The 23669-nt window shown below is 38.7% G+C and overlaps 1 protein-coding gene across 1 annotated transcript; it reads left to right on the forward strand.

The window, feature by feature from the left end:
* Positions 1–9400: 9400 nt before the first annotated feature.
* Positions 9401–23669, forward strand: fgf9 (fibroblast growth factor 9). Its single transcript, XM_015363588.2, has 4 exons — positions 9401–10547; positions 18351–18482; positions 21613–21716; positions 23158–23669. The coding sequence occupies exons 1-4, from the start codon at positions 10391–10393 to the stop codon at positions 23353–23355; spliced, it is 591 nt and encodes a 196-aa protein (XP_015219074.1). The 5' UTR covers positions 9401–10390; the 3' UTR covers positions 23356–23669.

The raw sequence follows: 23669 nt of genomic DNA on the forward strand, positions 1-23669 counted from the left end.
TCAACCAAGCGGAATAATTCAATATAAAACGCCGCGGGTTTCATACACGACAATACAGTGTGCTGAAAGCCGAAAGAAAAAGTTCCCCTTGCTCTTTAAGCAGTGCTTGATTGTTTTGTGATCTTTTGCGATCTACCGGGTTGATTGCATACTTGATCTTGTGGTTTTCTGTGGTAAAACTGTGATTTCGTACTTAAAAGTAATACTCTTTAAGTTTAACGATGGTTGCTAATTGTCTCAGTAAATGCCCAAACCCTACAGAACTGGTGCCTTCAGAGAGCCACTATGATTACATATTTGGCGTCCCTGAACCGGTTTTCCCTACACTATGAAGCAGTAGTAATGAAACTGCATATAGAAATATTTGTGAAAATAAATTGATCATTAGATTGCAGATATGAGAAGCAACTGTTTCAAAAGTATTGAGGTGAAGTGGGACATGTATATATCTCACTTATCCAGCATAAAAGTATCACCACTTAAGCACATTGTGAGATCTGTTGATGGGGTCTGTTAATTTAGCCTCAAACAAAAGTTACACTAAGATGCCATAAAGCTAACTTGCTTTAGAGGCCCCAGTGGCTTAACGCTACATAAGAAAAGACAGGAACAACACCCACAAACAGGATAAACCAGACCAATGTCTGCTGCATTTCAAAGGACAGAAGCTAGAGCAAGACAGAGTAGGACAGTAGGCAATTACATATCAAAGAACAGGGCAAGCACTGATTGTGAAACAAACTTTCTTCTGCCTGTATTTAAGAGTTGGGAAACCCTTGCAGTTTGTCTGTTATGTGGGGCAGACCGCGTTGTTAGAGTTATTGAGCTCAATAAAACTAAATCTGCACAAGACTGTGTCCTGCTCCTCTGATGAATAATTTGCTACAACATATGGGTTGTCATGTCATATAAAAGTTTTGACCAGATCAAATTTGTGTATTTTATTTTCCTTAATTCCATTAAATCTTCGGCCACTGTGTGTGTAAAGATAGAATAACCATCATCCATTAAATAGCTCTTTGAGCTCTTTACTCATTTGAATACTTAATTCAGTTAAGTTTTTTTTTTTCTATTTGAAAACTGAAGATTAGGTTATTTATGAACTACAACAGTTAGATGGGGGTGGCATGATGGCACATTTATACCTTGCTGCACTGGGGCCCTGAGTTCAATTCCTGGGGTGTCATCTACTGTACATTGAGTTTGTATGTTCTCCCCCTGTTCATGTGAGTTTCCTCCAGATGATCTGGTTTCCTCTCATAGTCCAAAAACAGACTGATAGGGTAAATGGCTTCAGAGGAAAACTGGCCCTGGTGAGAGTGTGTGTATGTGTCCTGCAATGGGATGGTGTCCCATTCAGGATGTATTCTGCCTTTTCCCCGTTGCTTGGAGAGACAGGCTCCAGCTCCTCCATGTCCCTGTATTGCATACAGTGGTTAGAAAAATGGATGGAAGGAATACAAGGAATAGTAGTAGTAGTAGTAGTAGTAGTAGTAGTTGTAGTAGTAGTAGTAGTAGTAAAAAGCCAATCTCCAAAATGTTTGAAGAGCTGAAAACATTTAGACATTTCAAATAAATCCTATTATCCTATTATTAGGTTAATTAAAGGTTTAACTACATAATAAGAAAATAATTTTAACCATAATAAAATAATTTGTAACCATTGCAAGGTAACAAGCTATCTAATGAACTATTTAACATCCAGAAGAAAAACCAACAGGTGTTTGGGCTTTCAGGATCCTCTATTTTTAGAGCATAATTTGAGCATAAAGCATTAACTTGCTCAATGCCATAGGTGAAGTCACACTCAGCTATTGCTCAACAATTAAAGACTGGCCATTCTTGTACTTCATCTGCAGGAAACCTTTCTTCCAAATGAACACAAATCAGGTTTATAAAAGTTAACAGAGAACTCATATCCACTGCAATGTTTTCTTCGTGGCTGTTGCTAAACAAAGCCTTAACTTTGTCACTCCACGAAACATTATCACTAAGCTATGATCTCAATCATTTCTTTTTGAACACTACTGTTGATAATCTCCAAAAATCAAACGCATAATTTGTTCTTCGCCAACTTTCAGGACTTTTAACATACTATAGCGCCCTCGCCCGGTGGTGGGGAGGAAGCGCACCTAGGCGCTCAGGGTACGCAAAGCAGGCTGGGAGTTGCAGCTGGGGTGAGTCTGAGGGTCCGCACGATGACCAGCAGCTAACTCTGCTCATGTAAATAGACTTATGTCAGTTTAAGTGTCCTGTGCAGCTTAGTAAAGTGTGTAGAATCTGTTAACTCTGTTAAAGGCTCAAGCTAATCTTAATTTGACTGACCTGAATTGGCTCCATTCTGTAATTTGGGTTATTAAACATTTTATACTGTGGCAACCTTCACATAGGTTCAGAAGTAAAATATTTATAAGGGTAGTTTAATTGCCCTAGTATTGCATCTTGAACTTTGTCACTTTATGTTAGTCATTTTACCAAAGATAGCAGCAGTTTCTGCTGTTAGCAGTAATAAAAGGGCATAAAAATGGGACAATAAAAGCATTGTTAAAACATGAGCCCTCAGAGCCCAGCAACTTTTATTTAGTTTTAAGATGTTTCAATTTTTCTATTTTAAAATGTAATCGAACTGAAGTTTTCAAATAAAAGAAATGTAAACATGTAATCTATCATTTCCACACCTAGCAGTTTGTTTTCTGCCAGATTTGTTAGGATTCAATGTTTACAATGACTTTCAGAAACTTTTCAGCAAGAGAGGGGGGATTTTGTTCTGGTGCAAAAATCTTTGAAAGCCACTTGTAAATATTATAAACATTGCTGCAAATTCCCCTGAACACATTACTATTGGGCTTAAGAGATCATGAATAATAAATATAATGTCTGGTGAACTGATATCTTTCAAATACAAAATTAACAGCAAATCATAAAGGTGTCTAAACTTTCATATTCTCGGCAAAGCTCCCAGATCAGATGGATTCCTCAAGGAAGGGGGAATCAATTAGTCTATGAGTTACATTTAACCAGAGCAGGTGAAGAATAGAGGATATGTTGATATAAATGCTTAACCGGATATAATTCAATCTTGCTTCGTAAAACAGAAAATCTCTACTTTTGTTAAAATGTTTACAAATGTTATACTGTTAACTAAGTAATCTCACTCTGTGAAATGGCCCCTTAGGTACTACTAAACTAGGAAGCTGAAGCAGTACACTGTAGTAGTGACTGAAAGCTCGTTCCTCCAACCAGATGCAAGTTACTCCTTACATCACAGTTGAATTCCCGCCTACTTTATTCCACAGTCATCTTGATTGCATGTCTTCTCCTTTAGTTTGCATGCTCATTTATAGTTTGCTGTGTTGCCAATGCCAGCTTTCCCATTAGGCACTGTAGGCAGTGCAGAGTGAAAGTGCCTAGGGCCTACAAACATCAAAATCCGGCCCTGTGTGTTGCTGCTTTTCAGAATGCATGTAAACCTTTTTTAATTCGCACACTTTTGGTTTTTAATTCACATTAAATATACACATTTTTTTTTCAGATAACGTGTGCTGATTTTTTAATTTGCTCTTCCACAATTTTTAGAATACGTGTATAATTTGGATGTCCACGTTTTATGTTACCCACCAGAGTAACATAACTCTAAAGTGGATCAAGTAATTTGTCATAATGAAATGACAACTTGATCAGCATACTGTACCTCCATTGCTGTCCCAGCACCATGAATCTAATCATCTGGATGGTACAAAGCTCTATGAGCAAAATCTCAAGTATCACATGGCAGGATTGAATAATGGCAGAGAAGGTAGAAGTTCCAAACAAAACATGACAACATCTTTTTTAGATCCACTTTTGTTACTGTGAATGACCAAGATTGGAATTGTCATTAAACAAAATCATGTAAAACAAAAATGTAAACCGCCGGAAGATGGATTTGCAAACTGCCATTATATTTCTCAGGCATTGTCCTAGGTGATCATTTATCCTATAATATTCAAATCCATATTATTATATTATATAGTAATGGTGGAGGAACATCTGCTAAAGTCTGCAAGAGGCCTGGGACTTGAGGGATGATTCATCTTCCAGAAAGACTATGACCCAAAACATACAGTAAAAGCCACACTGGCTTATAAACAAAAAATATAAATGTTCTGGATTGGTTCAGATAAAGCCCGGACCTCAATCCAATTGAGAATCTGTTTACATGAGTTGTTCCTGGTGAAAGTGCTGTACACCAGTGGTCCACAACCTGAGGGAGCTTGAACAATTTAGCAAAAATTACCACATCTAGATAAGCAGAGCTGGTAGAAATTTATCCAAGAAGGCTGCTGGCTGTAATTTCTGCCAAAGGTGCCTCAACCAAATATTGACTCAAGAGTGGTGAATACTTATGCTCTTTGAGTAACCGAGTAACCGAGTTCACCTCCGGTTCCGGTCGAGAGGGAACACTGGTGCGTTTGGCTGCTGCTCCTCTCACCAGTTTTTCATTTTTTATCTACTTATTTATGTTTTTTTCCTCCTTTTTCTTCTCGGCAACACGGATTTCTAATTCATCTATTTTTATCCTCTTCACATTATCTGCTTCACGTTACAAATTCACAAATGCGACTTCCACTTGCAGTGTGAATTTGCTCAACTGAAGACCTTCACCACTTGCTACTCCCTTACTCTGGATTTCCTTGTTACACTGTCTTGAATCATCTTTCATGTCTCTGAGGAACACTGCACTGCAACGTCTTCAACGAAAACAAAGCTACTTCTTGGTGAAAGACACATTCGATTAATGCCGTTTTACTGGGATTTTACGACCGAGTCGCTACATCCATCGGAACACAGGACGCCGTTTCTTTAGTCTCAATCCCTGCCTTTTGGCACACGACTGTAAGTCCATCCCGTACCGGCGCCGACCTAAAAAATTTCCTCTTACTACTGCACCCCGGAACGCACTCCGCTTCCCCCTGAATCCCCGAGACTGGCCAGATCAGCTCTACTCAATACCAGCTCAATAAACAACAAGGATCTTCTTTTATGTGAATTAATCAAAGAAAAAAAACTGGACCTTCTGTGCTTAACCAAAACTTGGCACAAACAAAACGATGGACTCCTGTTCAACCAACTAGTCCCTCCTGGATATGGTTTGTTTGACCTTCTTTCAGGCAGAGGCAGGGGCATCATTGTTATTTTCAACCTTTTTTACAGTCTAAGTCGTATTACTATACCTCCTCCCTCTTCTTTTGAGTGTCTTGTTTTAAATGTTTCTATCCCCCATTCTACTATTATTGCCACAGTTTATAGACCACCCAAACCCAGTGAAGCCTTCTTAGGTGAGTTTGCTGATTTTCTGGGCAGTCTGGGCACATGTGCTCCTCTGCTCTCAATGCAGTGCTTCTTATTTCACTCAAAGCGCTTTACAGGTAATGGGGACTCCCCTCCACCCCAACCAATATGCAGCATCCACCTGGATCATGCGACGGCAGCCATAGTGCAGCCATAGTGCGCCAGAATGCTCACCCCACATCAGCTATCAGGACGGCACCTGTTTTACAGTATAGTGTCCCCATCACTATTCTGGGGCATTAGGACCCACACAGACCACAGGGTGAGTGCCCCCTGCTGGCCCCACTAACACATCTTCCAGCAGCAACCTTAGTTTTTCCCAGGAGGTCTCCCATCCAGGTACTGACCAAATAATGTACCGTTATTCAAAGTCTAGCTCCTCCAGTCCTTGGGGCTCAACATTAGGGTACGGATGTCGGGAGGCCCGCCTAGCACCAGGATACCCTATGTCCGTCTCCTGAGGCCATAGCCTCATCCCCAACACCTCCCGTTTCCTGAGCCCTGAGTCTGGAGGAACCCGCCACGTCATCCTAGGACCTCCACGTTTTGCGTGTGTCCGTGTTTTCCCCCCTTCCTGGGGATTTTAACCTTGTTGCGTCAGAGGATAGATTAATTATTGATTGCTCACTGTCTCACAGACTGTCACTATTATTTTGTGCACTATTAGAACCCTGTGTGTTTTCCCATACCACGGCTCCTGTTTACCGCATCACATAGCATAGCATAGGGTACAAAACCCGACATGGTCTGCAGACCTTGTCTGTAACACTTGTGTGTGGATTCACTCTTCAGCTTTGCAATTGCTGCCTCCTGCAGGACAGAGTGTGCCATAACAGTAACAAAATAAAATGTGAAAGTCCAAGTCCAAGAAGATGGATACTTTTATAGCCACTGGAAGTCCCCTTAAAAGCTTTCATTGAAGATCCAGCTGAGAGGTGTGCCAGTATGTTCAAATCTGTTTCCATTTGTTTTTTTGCATACTTTGCATACTGTATGTTATCTATACTTAATGCTGATTCATGACTCACTCATGTTAGCTTTGTGAATGGTTGGATTATTTGTAGGATATGTTTGTCTTAACCCGCTTGGTTAATGATCAGCCTCCTGATCATAGGACAAGGAGGCTCAAACCCCATTCAGAGGGGATGATGCTTGAGTCTAAAGCAAAGGGAGGAGTTTGTTATAGATATTTATAGCTAATGACTGTCATTGTTATCCCTGTCGAACTTCAGTTAACTTCCATGATATATATTTAATAATGTAGAATTTAAATCAAAGGACATTGTTTTAAAATTTTATGATGCACTGGTATGACCTAATTTAGAATATTTTTCACATTATGTTAGGAACTAATTCTTGCTTTTAATGAATCAGTCCAGAGAAGGGCAACCAGACACATTTCTTAAGAGTGTGCTGCGTTGACAAGCTAAAAGAACTGAGCCTTTTAGTTTTGATCAGAGAAAACTGGAAAGGGGACCTGATTCAGCCCAGTGGATTTCTTCAGAATCAACTATTAAACACAAACCTGGTCAGTGGAAACTGAGGGAAGTATAATTAAAATGGGGAACTATTGTTACTTCTTCACATAACAATGAGAGTAAGGAACAAATTACCCTTCCATGTTATTGAAGCCAATATCCTATTTTATTTCACGAAATGGCTGTATCAGATCCTCAGATGAATAAACTACTAATTACAGGAAGGTCAATGTGGGCAGTTACTCTCATTCGGAACTGTTCTTAAATTTAGACTGCAATGAGACAGAAAGAGAGTGATGAGCTAGGGACTGGGGCACTGTATGTCATCAGTATAGAGTAATCATCATGTTAATTAAACCTAATCCAAAACCAATAGAAACTAAAGTCAACCATCAATATTCCCACTTGAGCCAATAAATATCCTTCTTGATGTCTAATAAAAGAATCCCAAATAAGGAGGCAATGTCTGGTACCACATGTATAATGAGATGTAGGTAATGACTACATTACCTGGTACTACAGCAGCTACTACTTGGAGTCAGAACAAATCACAGACACAGGACAATATCTCATGCAGTGTAGGATCTTTTTTGTGTAATAGGGATATTACAGCAGGGTTAACATCTCTTTTAAATGTACGTATCTAACACCACACTCATTCAAGGCCCCTCAGTACAATTCCAGATCACCCAGATGGCATCTTGTACCTCCAGCAACCTTATTTACTGTATCTCTTGCAGTAAATGCCCAGCCATCTACATTGGAGAAACAGGAAGGAGACTCAGAGACCGCTTCAGAGAACACGTTAGGGCTGTGAAGATTAAAGATCTCTCCAAGCCCATTGTTTCTCATTTCACCTCTGATGGCCATGATCTGTCACGATTGTAGTCCCTCCCCCTTAAGGGCGCTCCAGCTTTGTGCACCTGCCCCCTGTTCCAGCCTCCTATTCAGCCTACCTTAAAAGCCAGACACTCACTCTGTTCCGGGCTCTGCATTGGTTCCTGTACCAAGCAAGTCCAGGACCTTTAGCATCTGGTCCCGTTCCCCCCTTTTTCCCCTCAACCCTCCACCGGATCCCGCTCCGGTTTTTAATCGCGATTGTCTTAGTCTCTGATGGACATTTGCTCTGGACATTTGCCTCGTCTTGGATTTCCCTTTGGACTCCCTTTTGGATAGTTTGCCTTGGATTCACCCCTCAGAACACCTGCTCACCTTGGACATGCCCCCTGTTTTCATTCCCGACTCCTGCATGCTTTCCCCCCCGTGTTTTCCTCACTCTACCCCAGATTGTGTCGTCTGCATAGGGTCACTGTCACACCCTCTGCAGCCAGGGCGCTCCTTCTCTGTCCTGTCCCTATTTCCGGTCTGCTGTCCTTCCTGTCCCTCTCTTTCCCTTGGGCTATATATTTCCGGGTCTTGCACTCTGTCCTCGCTCAGCATTGAGGTTCGGATGTCCTGAGACCCGCCTAGCACCAGGGCGCCCCATGTCTGCTCCCCGAGGGCATAGGTTTCTATACGGCATTCCTGAACTCTTTGCACTAATGAGCCCGGGCCTTTTTCCCGTCTCGCCGCTACGCATATGGGTCTTTTTCTGCTCTCCTGCTCTCCTCGGTTTGTCCCTTCGGACGTCCGTGACAGTCACAGAAAGAACGCCTCCGTTACATGATCGCTCTAATCTCTCCATCTGTGTTCTCAAAGACGGTTTTCCGAACTCATACATCAGCAAAACTACAGAAACTAAAATTATCCTGCAGCTAGGATCACACCTTCCCCCTTTGTTCTCTTGCTACATTAACTTTGCTTACTGCCCTGTCTTTCTCACACCTGAAGAAGGCTCCAAGGCCAAAATGTTGTGTTTTCTTTCTTCTCTTTTCAGTATGGAATAAACCTATTACTTGTTCCTTTGCAGCCTACGCATGCTGACACAGCTACCCACCTGAATCTCTTTTAAATGTACTTTCCTCAATGGCAGAGAATCATGTTAAGCAAGAGGGGTATCTAAAAATCTCAGATGAAATTCTGAAGGACTTAGTGACTTAGTGATTTTTCTCTTAGTAATATGAAGACCTGTATTAATTATTTTAGAGAGGGAAATATGCACCACAAATACAGTTAACTTTGTAATTCACAACTTTATTTCATAATACAACTAGAGCACCCTTTGTTTTTTCTCTACAAATGTTTATCAAGCTTTGTTAGCACACATACTAAAGATGTGAGTCTACAGCCACATAGAAGCTGCTAGGAGAAAATAACATTAATTAAAAAATCTTAGCCTTATATGAAAAGAGGGTTTTAATTTTCTATAACAATTAGAAATTATAACAGTAAATTGTGAGCATTTGGCGACTTTTAGGAACCAATCAAACACAAGTTTTACAGTCTCACACACAGATTCCAAGTACACAATATAAGTAAAATATTGTACTAGAACATGTGAAATTATCTGCTGTGAACACAGAATGCTGATTGTTCACTCAGAGATTACAAAGATCAGAGTTAATAACTTCAGAGTTAAAATGCTATAACTATAATGTGTTGCAGTTTAGCTCATAGCTCATCAGTCACACATAATTAAACACATATATATTCTCAGGCACAAGTTAATGTGCATTTACACTGTACTATCGTGAACTAAACATCAAGATCCATTGGAATAACAGTTCAGCTCTTCAGAATTGACGAGAATGAGAATTATGTGAATAATGAAGTTTTATACTTAAAAATCCATTAGCCAAATGTCCTTTGATGATTTTAAACTTCACACTGGTAAGACGGAGCTGGTTGGATTGATCCGTAGCATCTTCCTCTGCTCTATGTTGGGGAGGGTTCTGGTGTAGACAGAAATGAGAGAGAAAGAGCTTTTGCCTGGCATTGCCTTTCATTGTGTTGACTTTAGGCATCTCTGCCAAAGTAGCATCTTTCTAACTTTGGTCTTTAAAACAGTCTGTGCACTGTTTGTCTTCTTGGTGTCCGGCTGCAAGGTAAACCAAGTGGAATTTAGTTCATTCTGAACTTTGTTCATGTCAACTAAAAGAAAGAGTCCAACAGTCTAATGTTGTGTGGTTGGAAAAGTCAGTTTGCCATCTTAGATGGAGAAAGATTTTAAGTCAGTGCTAAACAAGCAAAGAATTTGTTGGGTTCTTGCTTTTAAGGGATTACAACACGAGTTTGAAATTGGCTGGGATGCTATGAGGTTTAGTTCTGGTACCCACTTTACAGACCCCCATTTGGTGAATCTTCCTCTGGCTAATGGATATTTGATCTTTGACATACTGACATTTCACCTGATACATATTCCAGGTGATGCCTGAGAAAGGCAAATATGAAGAAAATAGAAAAAAATGATGGCATACTACAAAACGTGATAAAGACAGAATTGGGAGGGAAAACAATGCAACTTGACCCTGTAAAGAAGTGATGTTTACATTTTCCTAAGAACACAGTGTACATTATTAAGGACTCCCAGATTAGAGGAAAGCTCTGTCAGTTGGCAACAGTGCAGAAAGCTTTCCCTTGTTGTGGCACCACACTTTTCAGCAGTGTGGCATGGGCCCCCTGGGGCACTCTGTGAGGCCCAGATGGCAGTTAGGGTGTATCCTTGGCTGGTGCTTCTGGCCGCTTGTGTGACGACTCAATGGGCCGAGAGACTCAGCAATACCTCCTTGGATGAAAGAGGCAGCCAGATCAGGAGACTGTGGCAACTTTCTATTAAAGAGTTAAAAGGGAAAAGCAGAGGTAAGAGTTTGTTCTCTTAATGTCCGACAGTTTGCTTACTTTTATTTCATGGAAGGAGATCCAAAAACTTAGGACTTCTTATGCTTTGTTTTATTGCTATGCTGGTATAAACTAGAGGACACTCTTTTTCATGTTAGCTAACTGACTTAACACAAAATAATTAAGTGTGGGGTTTATCTTAATTATGCACACATTACAGTCGATTTTATAACTAAATGTTTTCTTTTAGTTCCAGTTATTGACAAATTTCTATTTAAATATTTTATTTGGAAATGAAAATGAAACATAACGTTACTGCATTGACATAAATTATGCACAGAATACAGTTAACCTTTTTTGTTTTGGTGCCATTATTTATAATTTTCCATTTTTCTAAATAATTTTCATTATTTAGAGGTCTGTTTTTTTACTGTACATTCTTTGAAAGGCATGAAGATTGGCTTATTAATAAAATTCCTTCTCCTTGCTCATGAGAAAAGAAAATCAGTTATATCGATGTCTGTATTTTCTAAATACTCTCTATCTTCAAATTAACAGCCTTCAGGGCATAAACAAACTGGTCAGTTTGAGTGTCTCTAGTCCTGAAGTAGCACCACTCTAGTGTGGGAGCATCTACTTTGAATTCCCACTACTACCACCTAAATATTCTGCCTTGCTCAGGGAACAAGGGACATTCCACTTTGTTTTCTGAAAGCAAATGACAATGATACTAGTGAATAAAACATTTGAATATTGTCCTGGTTGCTTTTTTCTCATACAAATACAATCTACAATATTTTATATCGCGCCTTTTCTGGACACTAAAAGCACTTTACAGGTAATGGGGACTCCCCTCCACAACCACCACCGTGCAGCATCCACCTGTATTTGTCGATTCTCTATAGTACAATAGTGAAAGTATTTTGCCACATAGTTGTTATGTACAATGTATGGGAAGGTGGTGGTTGTGGTTTTAAACAAGTTGCTATCAGTCAATGGGGTATTAATCAAAAAGGAAATTACAGAATCTTAGAGTGAAATGGGAAAGAACGGGATCTTTGGCAAATATACATAATATATTATTCTACAATTATGTTTTGATTATTCCATTAATCTTATAATTTATTGTGACTGAGTATTTTTAATTCTATTTTTAACATATATAATTTATATTTAATGACGTGTGTTCACATGATTACAAAATGTACCCTGATTTAGGATTTTCTTCAGGATTGCACAAATGGAAACTGTTAACATCTGGAGAGGCAGACAGTGCCCAGGCTTCACCCCTTAGCTCCACATAATAATGACAGCAGGGATCTGCAAGCGACATTCTTTAGGTTTTATGCTTAACCCCATTTACATTCACAAAAATTAAACAATTAACACCATCAGTGCTCGGTTGCAGACTACAATGGGTACCTCTAGCTTCGACAGGCTTTCTCTGAGTTTATTTTGTTTTCTTGTATACTAAGTGTTGCTACATCGTTGAAAAAATGCAGCCTGTCTGTAGCCTGTGGTTTCCATCTTGTGCTTCAATGTATTATTATAATTAGACTGTGTGTTTTATGGTTGAAATTCCAACAGTAGTGATCTCTGTCCCATTGTTAGAGAAGAATATAAAAACTTTGACCTGGATAGCCAAAGTTTGGAACTAAACTATAAACCCTTGCTTTGGTGTTGGATGAGTCACTCATTGTTAAATTTCATAAATGGCAGACTGTCATAAATTTGGATCTGAATTGAAAATGAACAAATTCATAAGACTAAATTATATAAAACATGATGCAGAATAGCAAAGGTTTCAGTGGCCCTGCAACATTTGTTACAAAAATGAGAGGGTCTGTCAAAAGGGGACTGCAAATTTAGCTGAAGAGCACTGTAACTATTTTTCACAATGAGCTTCATATCACTATATGTATTATATATAGTTTTCCTCATAAGTTGATTGTACACCCATTTATGAGTCAAGACATATTGATTAAAATAGTTATGGCAGCTTGGTTAGGAATTTACAAAAGAACCTGTAATCAGGAAGACAAGGTCATAACATGAAAATTATATCTGTGAGCCCAGAGACCTGTGACGAATGTTCCCTATAATGAAGAGATAAGAATGTTTGTGCTTGGAAGTAAAGACATGAAACACTGAATTGTTTTACATTGAGGAAATTAATGCCACAGTTTTGTTGGTCCTCATGAAGGTGGTGATTTGTCTTTCTGAAAGCATTTACACTTTAGATTGTGTGTAAATGTTCCTGGTTATATGAACTGTATAGTATTACAGCCAAAAATATTTTACCCCACTTCTATTTGTTGCTTGCCAAGATAGGTTCTATCTTGTATTGGAACCCTGTATTGGAAGATGGGGTTAGAAATGGATGGATGCTGACTTCTTTGAAGAACAAGGGCTAGATGACAAAGGCAAAGGCTTCTATCAACTGGCAATATAGAAAATTTAACATATCTTCCTTTTACAATGTTTTTATTTGTTTATAACAGTTTAAGGTCAGAATGGATGTAAGTGTAAAACTAGTGTATTTAAGCATATTTTTAGCATAGTTTTACTTCTATTATAGGAAGAGCTTTGCTTTAGTATACTAACAGTATACAACAAGAGACAGTTAACATGAATTTAATAACAGAGAGTGCAGTTTAACTTGCTGAAATTCTTCAAACAAGGGACACAGATACTGTATATGATTAGCACTGATCTGATTCAAGTATATATTATAAGACTCTAAAGTGTATAGATTGGGTTACTCCAGGTAACTAAGTAGTGAAACAAGGTCATGAAATGGTTAAGAATTTGGAACGCCAAATAGGAAATGCTTTTTCACATAAAAAGTTGTGGGTAGCTGGAACACGGTTCCCTGCCAGGTGTTTGAGGCTCATAATCTGGGCACTTTAAATAAAAAATGCCCTTTTAGATGGACAAAGTTTTAATTTCACTTAGCTCCTGAACTACCAACATGATCAAGATGGGTTTAATAGTCTCCTATTGTTTGCAACCTTTTTTACTGTTGTGGGAAATTCTTCATCAGCTCAAAAAGCACACCAATGCGTGCTGGGTCTGCTCCATAGAACAGACAAACTGCAAGTTCTTCCCAGCTCTTATATACAGTCAGAAAGAAGTTTGTTTCATAATCTGAATACTTGTCCTACTCTTTGATATGTAATTACTACTTGTCCTGCTCTGTCTTGCTCTGGGTTCTGTTCTTTGATAAGCAGCAGACATTGATCTGCTTTATCCTGTTTGTGGGTGTTGTTCCTGTCTTTTATTGTGTAGAGTTAAGTCACTGGGGCTGCTAAAGCAAGTCAACTTTTTGGCATCTTAGTGTAATTTATGAAGCCCAAATTAACAGACCCCAGCTACACCTCTCACAATGTGCTTAAGTGGTGATATGGTGATGTTGGATAAGTGAGATGTATACATGTCCCACTTCACTTACAAACTAACAATAAGATCCAGATCTGCATTAATTTGCCTGAAAATTTGCATTCCTATTACATAGTGACCACATCATCAAAGAATACATTTACTTTTTTCTTGGCTGATGGATTGAAAATTGTATTTAATTTAATATCCCCCAATACAGTTTCAATACAGAGGAGTGGAGGGCAGTGTGTAACAGAGAGTTGGGCTCTCAAATCCTCTACTTGCAGGGTTGTGGGTTTAAGTTCACCCTGTGAGCACCGCTGTTGTATACATGAGCTAATTGTTTTAGTATAGTAGCTGTATAAGTTGATGCCAGTTTGTTTAATCAAGAAATTGGCAACTCTGGAGGGGATCATATTACCTTAAAATGATCTACCACAAACTAGCAGACAACCTAGTCCAATTAGCCATTACTGTAGCTGTAAGCCTTGAAGGGCAGAACAGCTCTGAACCAAATAAAAAAATATTAAATTTCGTCATGTATGCTTCTACTAAAATCTTTGAAATGCTTATTTTGTCTGTGTCTGGGGTGATTGACTTGCCAAAGCTAGGAGAAAGGATCCTTCTTTCAGATGCTGGATTCTGACATCTGGAAAACATGATGACCCAATGGAGCTAATAGCAGATGATCATAACTTCAGTGCCAGTGGTTCCTGCTTGTGACAGAACAGTGATGTTGATGTGTCTGTTTTCCCACTTGATCATAAAATATTTGGCAAGCAGCACTGGCATTATAGCTCTAGTTCTTTAAGCTGAACAGTAAATTAGGAATAATAACTTGGTTTCAATTTTGATGTTGTGATCATTAAACATTGCTTCCTTAAATGTTAGGTTTTGCTGAATGCCTTTGTAAATATAAACCTTGCAGAAGATAATTCTTAGGTTATGAGAATTCTTCTTCATTCTTCGGAGCAACAATTAATAGGTTTATTCCATGCTGAAAAGAGAAGAAAGAAAACACAATGTTTCTGCTGTGGGGCCTTCATTGGGTGTGTGAAAGACAGAGCAGACAGCAAAAAATAGCCATATACAATTTCTTGCATTAGGAATTTGTCTTTTTGCATACCCCATCTTGCTCTCCGTGAGACACACAGGCAGGGAGAGAGAAGCTTGGGGTCAGAGTGCAGGGTCATCCATTTATATGGCACCCCTTGAGCAGCTGAGGTCAAGGGTCTTGCTCAAGGGCCCAAAGGAGTAGAATTCCTCTGCTAGCTGCAGGATTTGAACCTGGCAACCTTCCACCCCCAGGCACAGATCCTTAGCCATGGTGCCATCACTCCATTCAATTTTCCTTTTTACACAAATGCACAGAAGACACTGATATTAAAAGCAAAATCACCCACCGCCCCCCACCCGTGCAAACAAAAATGCAGAATTGTTACTCTTGCACCAGTAACAGAGCGTTTGAACTCAGCAGACGGGGTTACTGGAAGTGAAAGTCACCATGCATGGTCACGTGATCACCCGAAAGACAAGGAGAAAGCAGCACAAACACAGTACTAACGAATGAGACGGGTCCAGTGTCCCTACGACGTTGTTGGGGGGCTGAGTGACGTCACAACCCCGATAAAACAAGATACTATATCTCGGAAAACGAAAGCAGCACAAATGCTACTTTCAACAGCACAAATGTAGCACTAATGAATGAGGTGAGTTTCATTGTTTGTGCTGTCTGTAGGGGGGCCAACTTCACAGAACTGAAGAAGGCCCCACAGCCGAAACATTGTGTTTTCTTTCTTCTCTTTCCAGAATGGAATAAACCTATTCCAGCCTTTGCAGCCTACGCATGCCTACGCAGCTACCCACCTGAAATAATTCATTCTTCAGATTCTGATTGTAAATATAGATTGTCGGCTCTAGGATGTGTGCATTTAGTATAAAATCCAAGTGTCAGTGCAAGCATTAGTGATATTATATACTGATAGGTCTTCCAAGGAGTTATAAACACTATACACCCTCCTTTTTTTAGTTAAAAATAGGTTTTCCCTAGTGCATACCTTAAAATGTGTTTAGTTCTTCTTCCACTGCATGTTTTTTATGCATTCATTGCATACTATGCTTTTAAGTACTTTTATTTCTATGGACCTACACATTTAAAACCCAATGTAAAAAATGACATACACACAATAACTAACTTAAGAACTGTAAATTATAGAATCTTGGGCTAGAATAAGCAAGAGGATCTTTTGCTTTACAGATTAAATAAAACAAAAATATAAAAACATATTGTTACAGCTATAGGGGACTAGGAAGTGCCTCTTAAGATTTTAGACAAAGTTAGTAACACCTAACAGTGTTAACATTTCCAACTTCAAAGTTGTAGGGGATGTTTGCTGAGATGTAAGAGGTCCCCTGATCAAAAACAATTGGAAAGTGTACCTTGGTTTATCTAGTTAATTAAATAGTGGGTAAATGATTGACAGTGAGCAGTCCAGAAATACACTAAAATTACATTTAGAAAATAAGAGGAAAAAGGGAAGAAGAGAGCAGAAGAGTAAAAGAAGAAGTCAGACCACAAGGAAGGAGTCAGGAGGAGTTGGAACTTGAAGCTTGTGCCAGGCGAGAGCCCTTACTTCATGATCATCTAAATAAAACCCAATTGGAGCTACATATTTGAACCTTGTTAGAGAGAGCCTGCTATTTTGTGTTTTTAGGTAACTTGGATTTCCTCAGTAAACGATACCTTCACTAGAAATGTCTTTCCTGCTTAGGGTGCATTTTTATGGATAGAGATATAGGCTCTCATTTATTTTGTGGCACCTGGTGTCATGAATGACCCGCTGAGCAATCGGGAGGATGGAGGAGAGATTTAACTCCAGGTTATTTTGCATTTATTGAGAAGGCAGCAAATCTCTAGCAGTAGCTAGTCTATAGTAGCAGTCTGGAGTTTTCTGGGTGATTAGGATGTTGGGCCTCTGAAACTCCTTGTTTGCACATAATGTAAACATAGTAACTTGTGTGTTGAATGTTTTGTTGTGTGTAGCATAGTGCTTGCATTGTCCTTGTTAATAAACATATTTTAACCAAGTATGCCTGGATTATTACTCTTTTCACCAAAGTTGTGCCAGAGAATAAAGAATTCATGTGCCTCTAATTATATCAACCACTTGGGTATATGTCTTGCCAGCAGCCATATCACCCTGCAACTCACAACTGGTATCCCACTAAAGCCAAGCAGGTATGAGGCTGGTCAGTACCTGGATGGGTGACCTCCTGGGAAAAACTAAGGTTGTTGGTGGAAGAGGTGTTAGTGTGGCTAGCAGGGGGTGCCCACCCTGCAGTCTATGTGGGTCCTAATGCACCAGTATAATGACATGGACACTATACTGTAAAAGGGCGGCATCCTTCGGATAAGACGTAAAATCGCGGTCCTGTCTCTATGTGGTCATTAAAAATCCCAGGGTGTTTCTCGAAAAGAGTAGCGGTGTTAACCCTGGTGTTCTGGCCAAATCATGGCCTCCTAATAATCCCCATCTACGAATTGGTTTCATCACTCTGTTCTCCTCCCCACTAATAGCTGATGTGAGGTGAGCGTTCTGGCGCACTACGGCTACAGTTGCATTAGGCGCCGTCTTTTGGATGAGACGTAAAACCGAGGTCCTGACTCTCTATGGTCATAAAAAAATCCCAGGGCCTTTCTTGAAAACAGTAGGGGTGTAACCCCTGTGTCCTGTCCAAATTTCCCACTGGCCCTTACCAATCATGGCCTCCTAATAATCCCCATCTATGAATGTGCTTCATTACTCTGCTCTCCGCCCCACTGATAGCTGATGTGTGGTGAGCGTTCTGGCGCACTATGGCTGCAGTCGCATCATCCAGGTGGATGCTGCACATTAGTGGTGGTGGAGGGGAGTCCCCATTACCTGTAAAGTACTTTGTATGGATGTCCAGAAAAGCGCTATATAAGTGTAAGCAATTATTATTATTATTCTGGAGAAATCAATTACAAGTTAGACTTTAAGAAAAATTTATGTTACTTATTGACTAAACCGCTCGGTCAATCCTTGATTTTCACCAGTTTTCATAACCCCCCCATTTGTAACAATTCTTGGAAGAACCACAGGCTTATAAAGTCCTAATTTTAACTAAAATTGTGGCTTTTTCAAACTACCTGTTTACAGTTTCCCTAGGATTGCTCCAGAAAAAGGAAAAAATAGTACATGCAAGAATCCTGGAAACTTCCCCTACCATCCATGACAATAATTTTACCTGAAATTATGAAAACATAGAAAAAGCCTGAAATAAGTTTAAAAGAGTAACATATAAGCAGTAAACAAGCTGATAACATGTTTAGAATCTTAGTCATTCCCTGAAAGAATAAATTCCTGTTTAATCCTCCAACAATTCATTCATGTTTATTGATTTTTCTTTTTGCTTTTTCTCCAGGTATCCTTCCGTCTTTCTCCTTAGCAGGAGTCATGAGACGACAGCTCCTGTACTGTCCGATTGGAATTGGCTACCACTTACAGATTTTGGCCAACGGAAGTGTGTGGGGTGTGCACAAGCATACTGACTATTGTATGTGCTTTTTATTATGCTCTCTAGTAAAATTTCATTTTTCCTAGTACATATCATTCATTGAAAACTATTTTCATTGATCAAACCATTAGGAACCCCCACTAAATAACATTTTGGGCCTCTTAAGGTAACAAGAACTTAAATAGGACACAGAATTGAACTGGACATGATTACAATGGTTTCACTTGTTTTCAATAACATTGAGATCCAGGGATTGTTCTGTCCAGAGAAGGTGATGAAAGTCTGTGTCATTTTCTTCAAGTTAATCCTGCTCTTACAATCATTGTGGGATTCGTAGGTAGAGCAGTGAGTGTAAATCCTTGTAGCAGGCTAGGTCAGTAAAGACTGAAATTTTAAACTGACCTGCTATTAAGGCACTCTAATAGCTGTAAATACACAGGCTGAATATTACATAATGAATTGGACAACTATTGAAGGGTCAAGAGATGTATTCTCACCTTTTAACACTGCTTACATGGCTTGATCGGTGCTCTGACATGTGTGCTTTGTCAGAGAATATTGCACTCCACATTGTTCTGAGAGTTACAGTATGTCAGCCTGAAAACCCAAAAGATTCAGGGAACCTGCCTGAATTCCTGACTACAATCACCAGTCCGTTGGTGTCTTCCTACAACTGTCTGCCAGTTTAAGGATGTCACTATTCCCTCTCTCTGTTTGCTATTACTCCACTACAATCCCATTCCTCTTCTGTTGTCTGGGGGTGAGTCCCAATCCCTTTCAACCTCACTTTCTCCTTCAGCTGTCCGTGCAGTTGGATTCCTGCCTGTCTGTAACCATGGCTGTCTGCTTCATCCAGCCACGGTATAACAAAAAGTAGTCATTACTGGGATTCATAAAAAGGAAGAGCTGAATTTTTATCTAGTTATAAAAGCAGTGGGATTCACAAGATTCAATTTTTCATACAATATGATTAAGATTACAAAAAATCACCAATTATTATTATGTTAGAACTGCTAATTGTAAATGAGAAAAGTACTAACATCAAACCATTTACTAGCACATGAGATTGTGGCAAAAAAAACATCAATGGCTAGAACAATTCCAGTTTACTTACAGCATGCATTCTCAATCTTGTCCTCCAACACCTTGAGGGAAACAAGACCCATGCTAGATTGCTGTTTGTGGATTTCTCCTCTGCATTCAATTGTATTCAACCTCACTTACTGGCAACTAAGCTATTGTCAAACTTTGGTCTTGATCTCAATTTGTCAGGTGGTTTACTGATTTCCTAACAAACAGAACTCAGAGACTGAAAGTTAACAATGTTTTAAAGTAGTGGTTCTCAAACTTTATGGACCAAGTACCACTCCTGATCAAACCAAAGGATCCAAGTACCACCTACAAGTCATCTTCTCATAGGAACCATAGAAAATCTCAATGACCAACATGAGCTTGCGCACACACTCACACAAAAATATAATAAAAATAGCACTGACGACTTACCATTTCAGTGAGAGGGGTGAACCTGTTTAGTCGAGCAAAGCAGATGTGAATTCATTGGCTGAGAATTGATACAATTCACAACTTTGACAGCAGTGTCTAACAGGTTTTAAATCCTCAGGCATTTTCTTGACTGCCAAGGCCTCGCACTGGATTCTGCAGTGCATCCACTTCATATCAAGAGCAACCTCTCTAATTCGTGCAGCTACACTGCTGTGTCTGCCTGTTATCACTCTAGCACTGTCTGTACAAACTCTGAAGCATTTTATCCAGTTGATGCCATTCTGTTCGATAAATTCATTCAGAAGCTGAAATATGTGCTCTCCTGTAGATTTTGTTGGTAGCTGCTTATGGAACAGAAAGTCCTCAAACTCATATCTAACATAAATGAGCAAATTGGCCAAATCAACAGCATCTACAGACTCATCTATTTGCACTCTCAACAAAGGAATACAATAATGTCCACTCTTTTCTGACAATACTGGTAATTTAAAATTATTGATAATGCTGCAAGCCAGCAGGCATCAGGCAAGGCACAGAAATCACTGTGGAGCAGACAGTTGTTTGCTCCTACTTGAGGATATCCAGTCACAGTCAGATAAAGTGGACAGTCTGGGTCAAATTGCCTGCATCTGGACTAAATGGGCTCATCCTCAATCTTTACAGGTTGTGTTGGAAATGTATTTGATTTATTTTCTTTGACAAACAGAAAAGTAAAATTGATGATGTATTTTTGCACTGTTTTAAGAAATCAAAATCAAAAACATTCCCAATAAACAGAAAGAGGCATTTCTACCCTGTCAAGGCAAGAATTACAGTATGGTTGTTAATGTCATTCAGAATGGCTTTCTTTCTCTGTGCATAGATCATGCACAAAATCCCTACACCTTTAAGAAAACATTAGATAAGCAATCACATACAAAATCTTTTATTCAAATTTCAAAAACAAAATCAGAAGAAAAGTAAATAACAAATAAATGGCACCCAAATAGTAAATATCTTTATTAACTATAAATTACCTTAACAACCACATACTACAATGAATTAATATTATTATAATATTATAACTTAGAAGACCATTAGCTACACTTTATGTACTAGCAAAAAACTTTATTTCTGAAAATGGTGCCTTATTGTTTAAATACTGAGATTTAAATAGCAGCTACAGTATATATAGCAAAACACTGCTAGACAAGAAAAGCATAATTCTGTCTATATGGGGTCTTTTTACAACTTTATGCTGATATCTCTTTAAGGACTTTTAAAGACTACAAGAAGAATTCTGCCTTGACAAGAAGATTTTTGGGAGCAAATTCTAAAGACTCAGTGATTAAAGGCATTCCATGTGAGTTTAGGTTGGACACTGTGATCAAGAAATTGTTAGTTCTAGTTACAGTACTAGTAGTCACTCAATATGCGTGTCAGCTATGAAAGTGATACCTTAAGATATGGTGTATTTGCTAATTAGAATTAGTTCAGCACTGTTGGAAAAGGAAGGGGTTAGGATTTCGTGGCCCATGCACCCCCTTGGCTGTTAAAGAGGCAGCAACCCAGCAACTTCCCGGGAGCCTCCATTTGGCATTGTCTCACCTGTCAGAGTCTGTAGAAATTTCATCATGTCAAGAGTCTGTGCTGAGATTTGTTTAGTTGTGGTGTTTGTCATTAACAGGTTGGGTCAGGCTGTTTGCAGTGAGCCCTGGAGTTGTGGGTATCTTAGGGCTTAAGAGTGGACTGTACCTGTCAATGAATAAAGAAGGGGATTTGCATGGATCAGTAAGTGTTCACTTTCCTCTCATTAAAACAAAATGGTCTCTAGATATAGTTAGGATTAGTATCTGGGCCCATGTCTTTATTATATCACAAATTTATTTCAGAATTGAAATTCATTTTAAATGCTTTTATCATATTGTGCAGGTTTTCCTATAGAAGGACTGTCATTTTTGTGTTAGAAAAATATTTTGTCTGAATCTTAGCCAAAAAAGGTTATTGGCTTTTGTATGCTCTCTTTAATAAATCATAAGGCAAATATTGTCAGGCACTGATGATTTAATCTCAATTTTTAGCATTTCACTTTACTTCAACTGTACAGGCACAACTGTAGAAGTTTCCCTAGTGAAGACAATAGTTACATAACTGTCTAATATGTCTATTTTAGATAATATAACAATATATGCCAACTTTACTTAATGTATGTATTATGTTATATAATATATACATACACTATATATACTGTCTAATATATTATGCTTCATATTGTTAGGATTTTCAATTTGACGACTGTGATAAGCAGAAAATATTTCATATCTATTTCCTATATTTGCAAAACGAATTTGTGACAAGTCAGTTGTTGGTAATTTGTGATTCTTTTCTCAATTTACACTCAATTTCACAGTAAGGATCATAAACGTTGGTAAAAAATTAATTTGAGGCTCAGTTAAAAGAGGCTCAAAAATAAAAAATTAAATATCTTTCTGCTACATTCAAAATATGTGTATGGATAGGAACGTGTACTTTTTTGTTTACCATAAATAAACAACCTTTCTTGTGGTGTGTATGATCCGAAAATGCTTTTGTAATTAAACTTGCAACATACTGCAGAACAAAGAAACCATATATTTTTATACCAGTTCCTAGTTGAAGTCATTGATCTGACCTATAAAATATTTTTTCTGTTAGTCTAAAATTTCCTCATTTTAACTAAAGTTTTCAATTTACACTAATGACTAAAATACAGTATTAAGAATTCCTGTCCAATGTTGTCTACTAATGGTTTGCTTTGTAGAGAATGCTTTGAAGAGAATCTCTTTTAATTACCATAAAAACTCACATCTTAATCATTTTGAAAACAGGTGGAGTCAGTGCAATGTACAATTCAATACCACACATCCTTACTCTCATCACAAACTCAAACTAAAGGCAATCATGCTATAAGAATGAAGTAGGATGTTTCTTGTAAAATATGTCAAGAACTTGAGTAATACATTTCACCTACAGCTCGCATACTAACAAAATGAGGGATGCCAGATATTGTATCCAGTGATTGGTTAGTCTGGCTATATTGTGTTGCTCAACCAAACTGAAAATAAATTGGTTACAACTCTTAGAATTACTGTAAAAAATAAGTTATGAAATATAATTTACATTACACATTTTTGCAAAATGTCTGTCCACAGACATTTATTGCTACATTTTTTATCTTCCATGTGTGCTGCAGGGAAACTTCACAGAAGACTGCCTGTTCAAGGAGATTCTGGAAGAGAGTTACTACAATACCTATGCCTCACATCGATACCCTGGATTCTATGTGGGGCTGACAAAACAGGGCAAGGCAAAGAGGGGCAATAAGGCACAAAGACACTGGCACTCCACACAATTCCTTCCCCGTTTGGTGCATGTAGAGTCACACACTTAATACAACATTAAATACAACAGAACCTGGCTGTCTGGATTACTGTTTGGCCTTCATCGTGCTTTACCCATCTAGTTTTTAATAGTGTTTTAAAAAGTATATTTCGTTTATTTATAATCCAAATAATCCCAAGAATACTGTTTATTCTTGATTTCATTACTCTGAGGTTCAATTGGACCACTGTCTCAGTTGTGCTCAAAATATTCTTCCTCTTGGTGTCCCCTTACATATCTAAGTAATATGCACCAGCATAACAGAAGGAGACAGACCATTAAAAAGTGGTCGATACAGTATATGTGACAAGTTTAACAAGTGGT

Source organism: Lepisosteus oculatus, chromosome 15, assembly GCF_040954835.1.
Source record: "Lepisosteus oculatus isolate fLepOcu1 chromosome 15, fLepOcu1.hap2, whole genome shotgun sequence".
NCBI lineage: Eukaryota > Metazoa > Chordata > Actinopteri > Semionotiformes > Lepisosteidae > Lepisosteus > Lepisosteus oculatus.

Excerpts from the sequence above, each read along its gene's own strand:
- fgf9 (XM_015363588.2), top strand. The coding sequence starts at position 10,391 with ATGGCAGTTAGGGTGTATCCTTGGCTGGTGCTTCTGGCCGCTTGTGTG. Across the intron at positions 18,483-21,612 it reads GCACAAGCATACTGACTATT|GTTGGGTCAGGCTGTTTGCA; the intron begins GTATGTGCTTTT and ends TGTCATTAACAG. Across the intron at positions 21,717-23,157 it reads AAGGGGATTTGCATGGATCA|GGAAACTTCACAGAAGACTG; the intron begins GTAAGTGTTCAC and ends TGTGTGCTGCAG.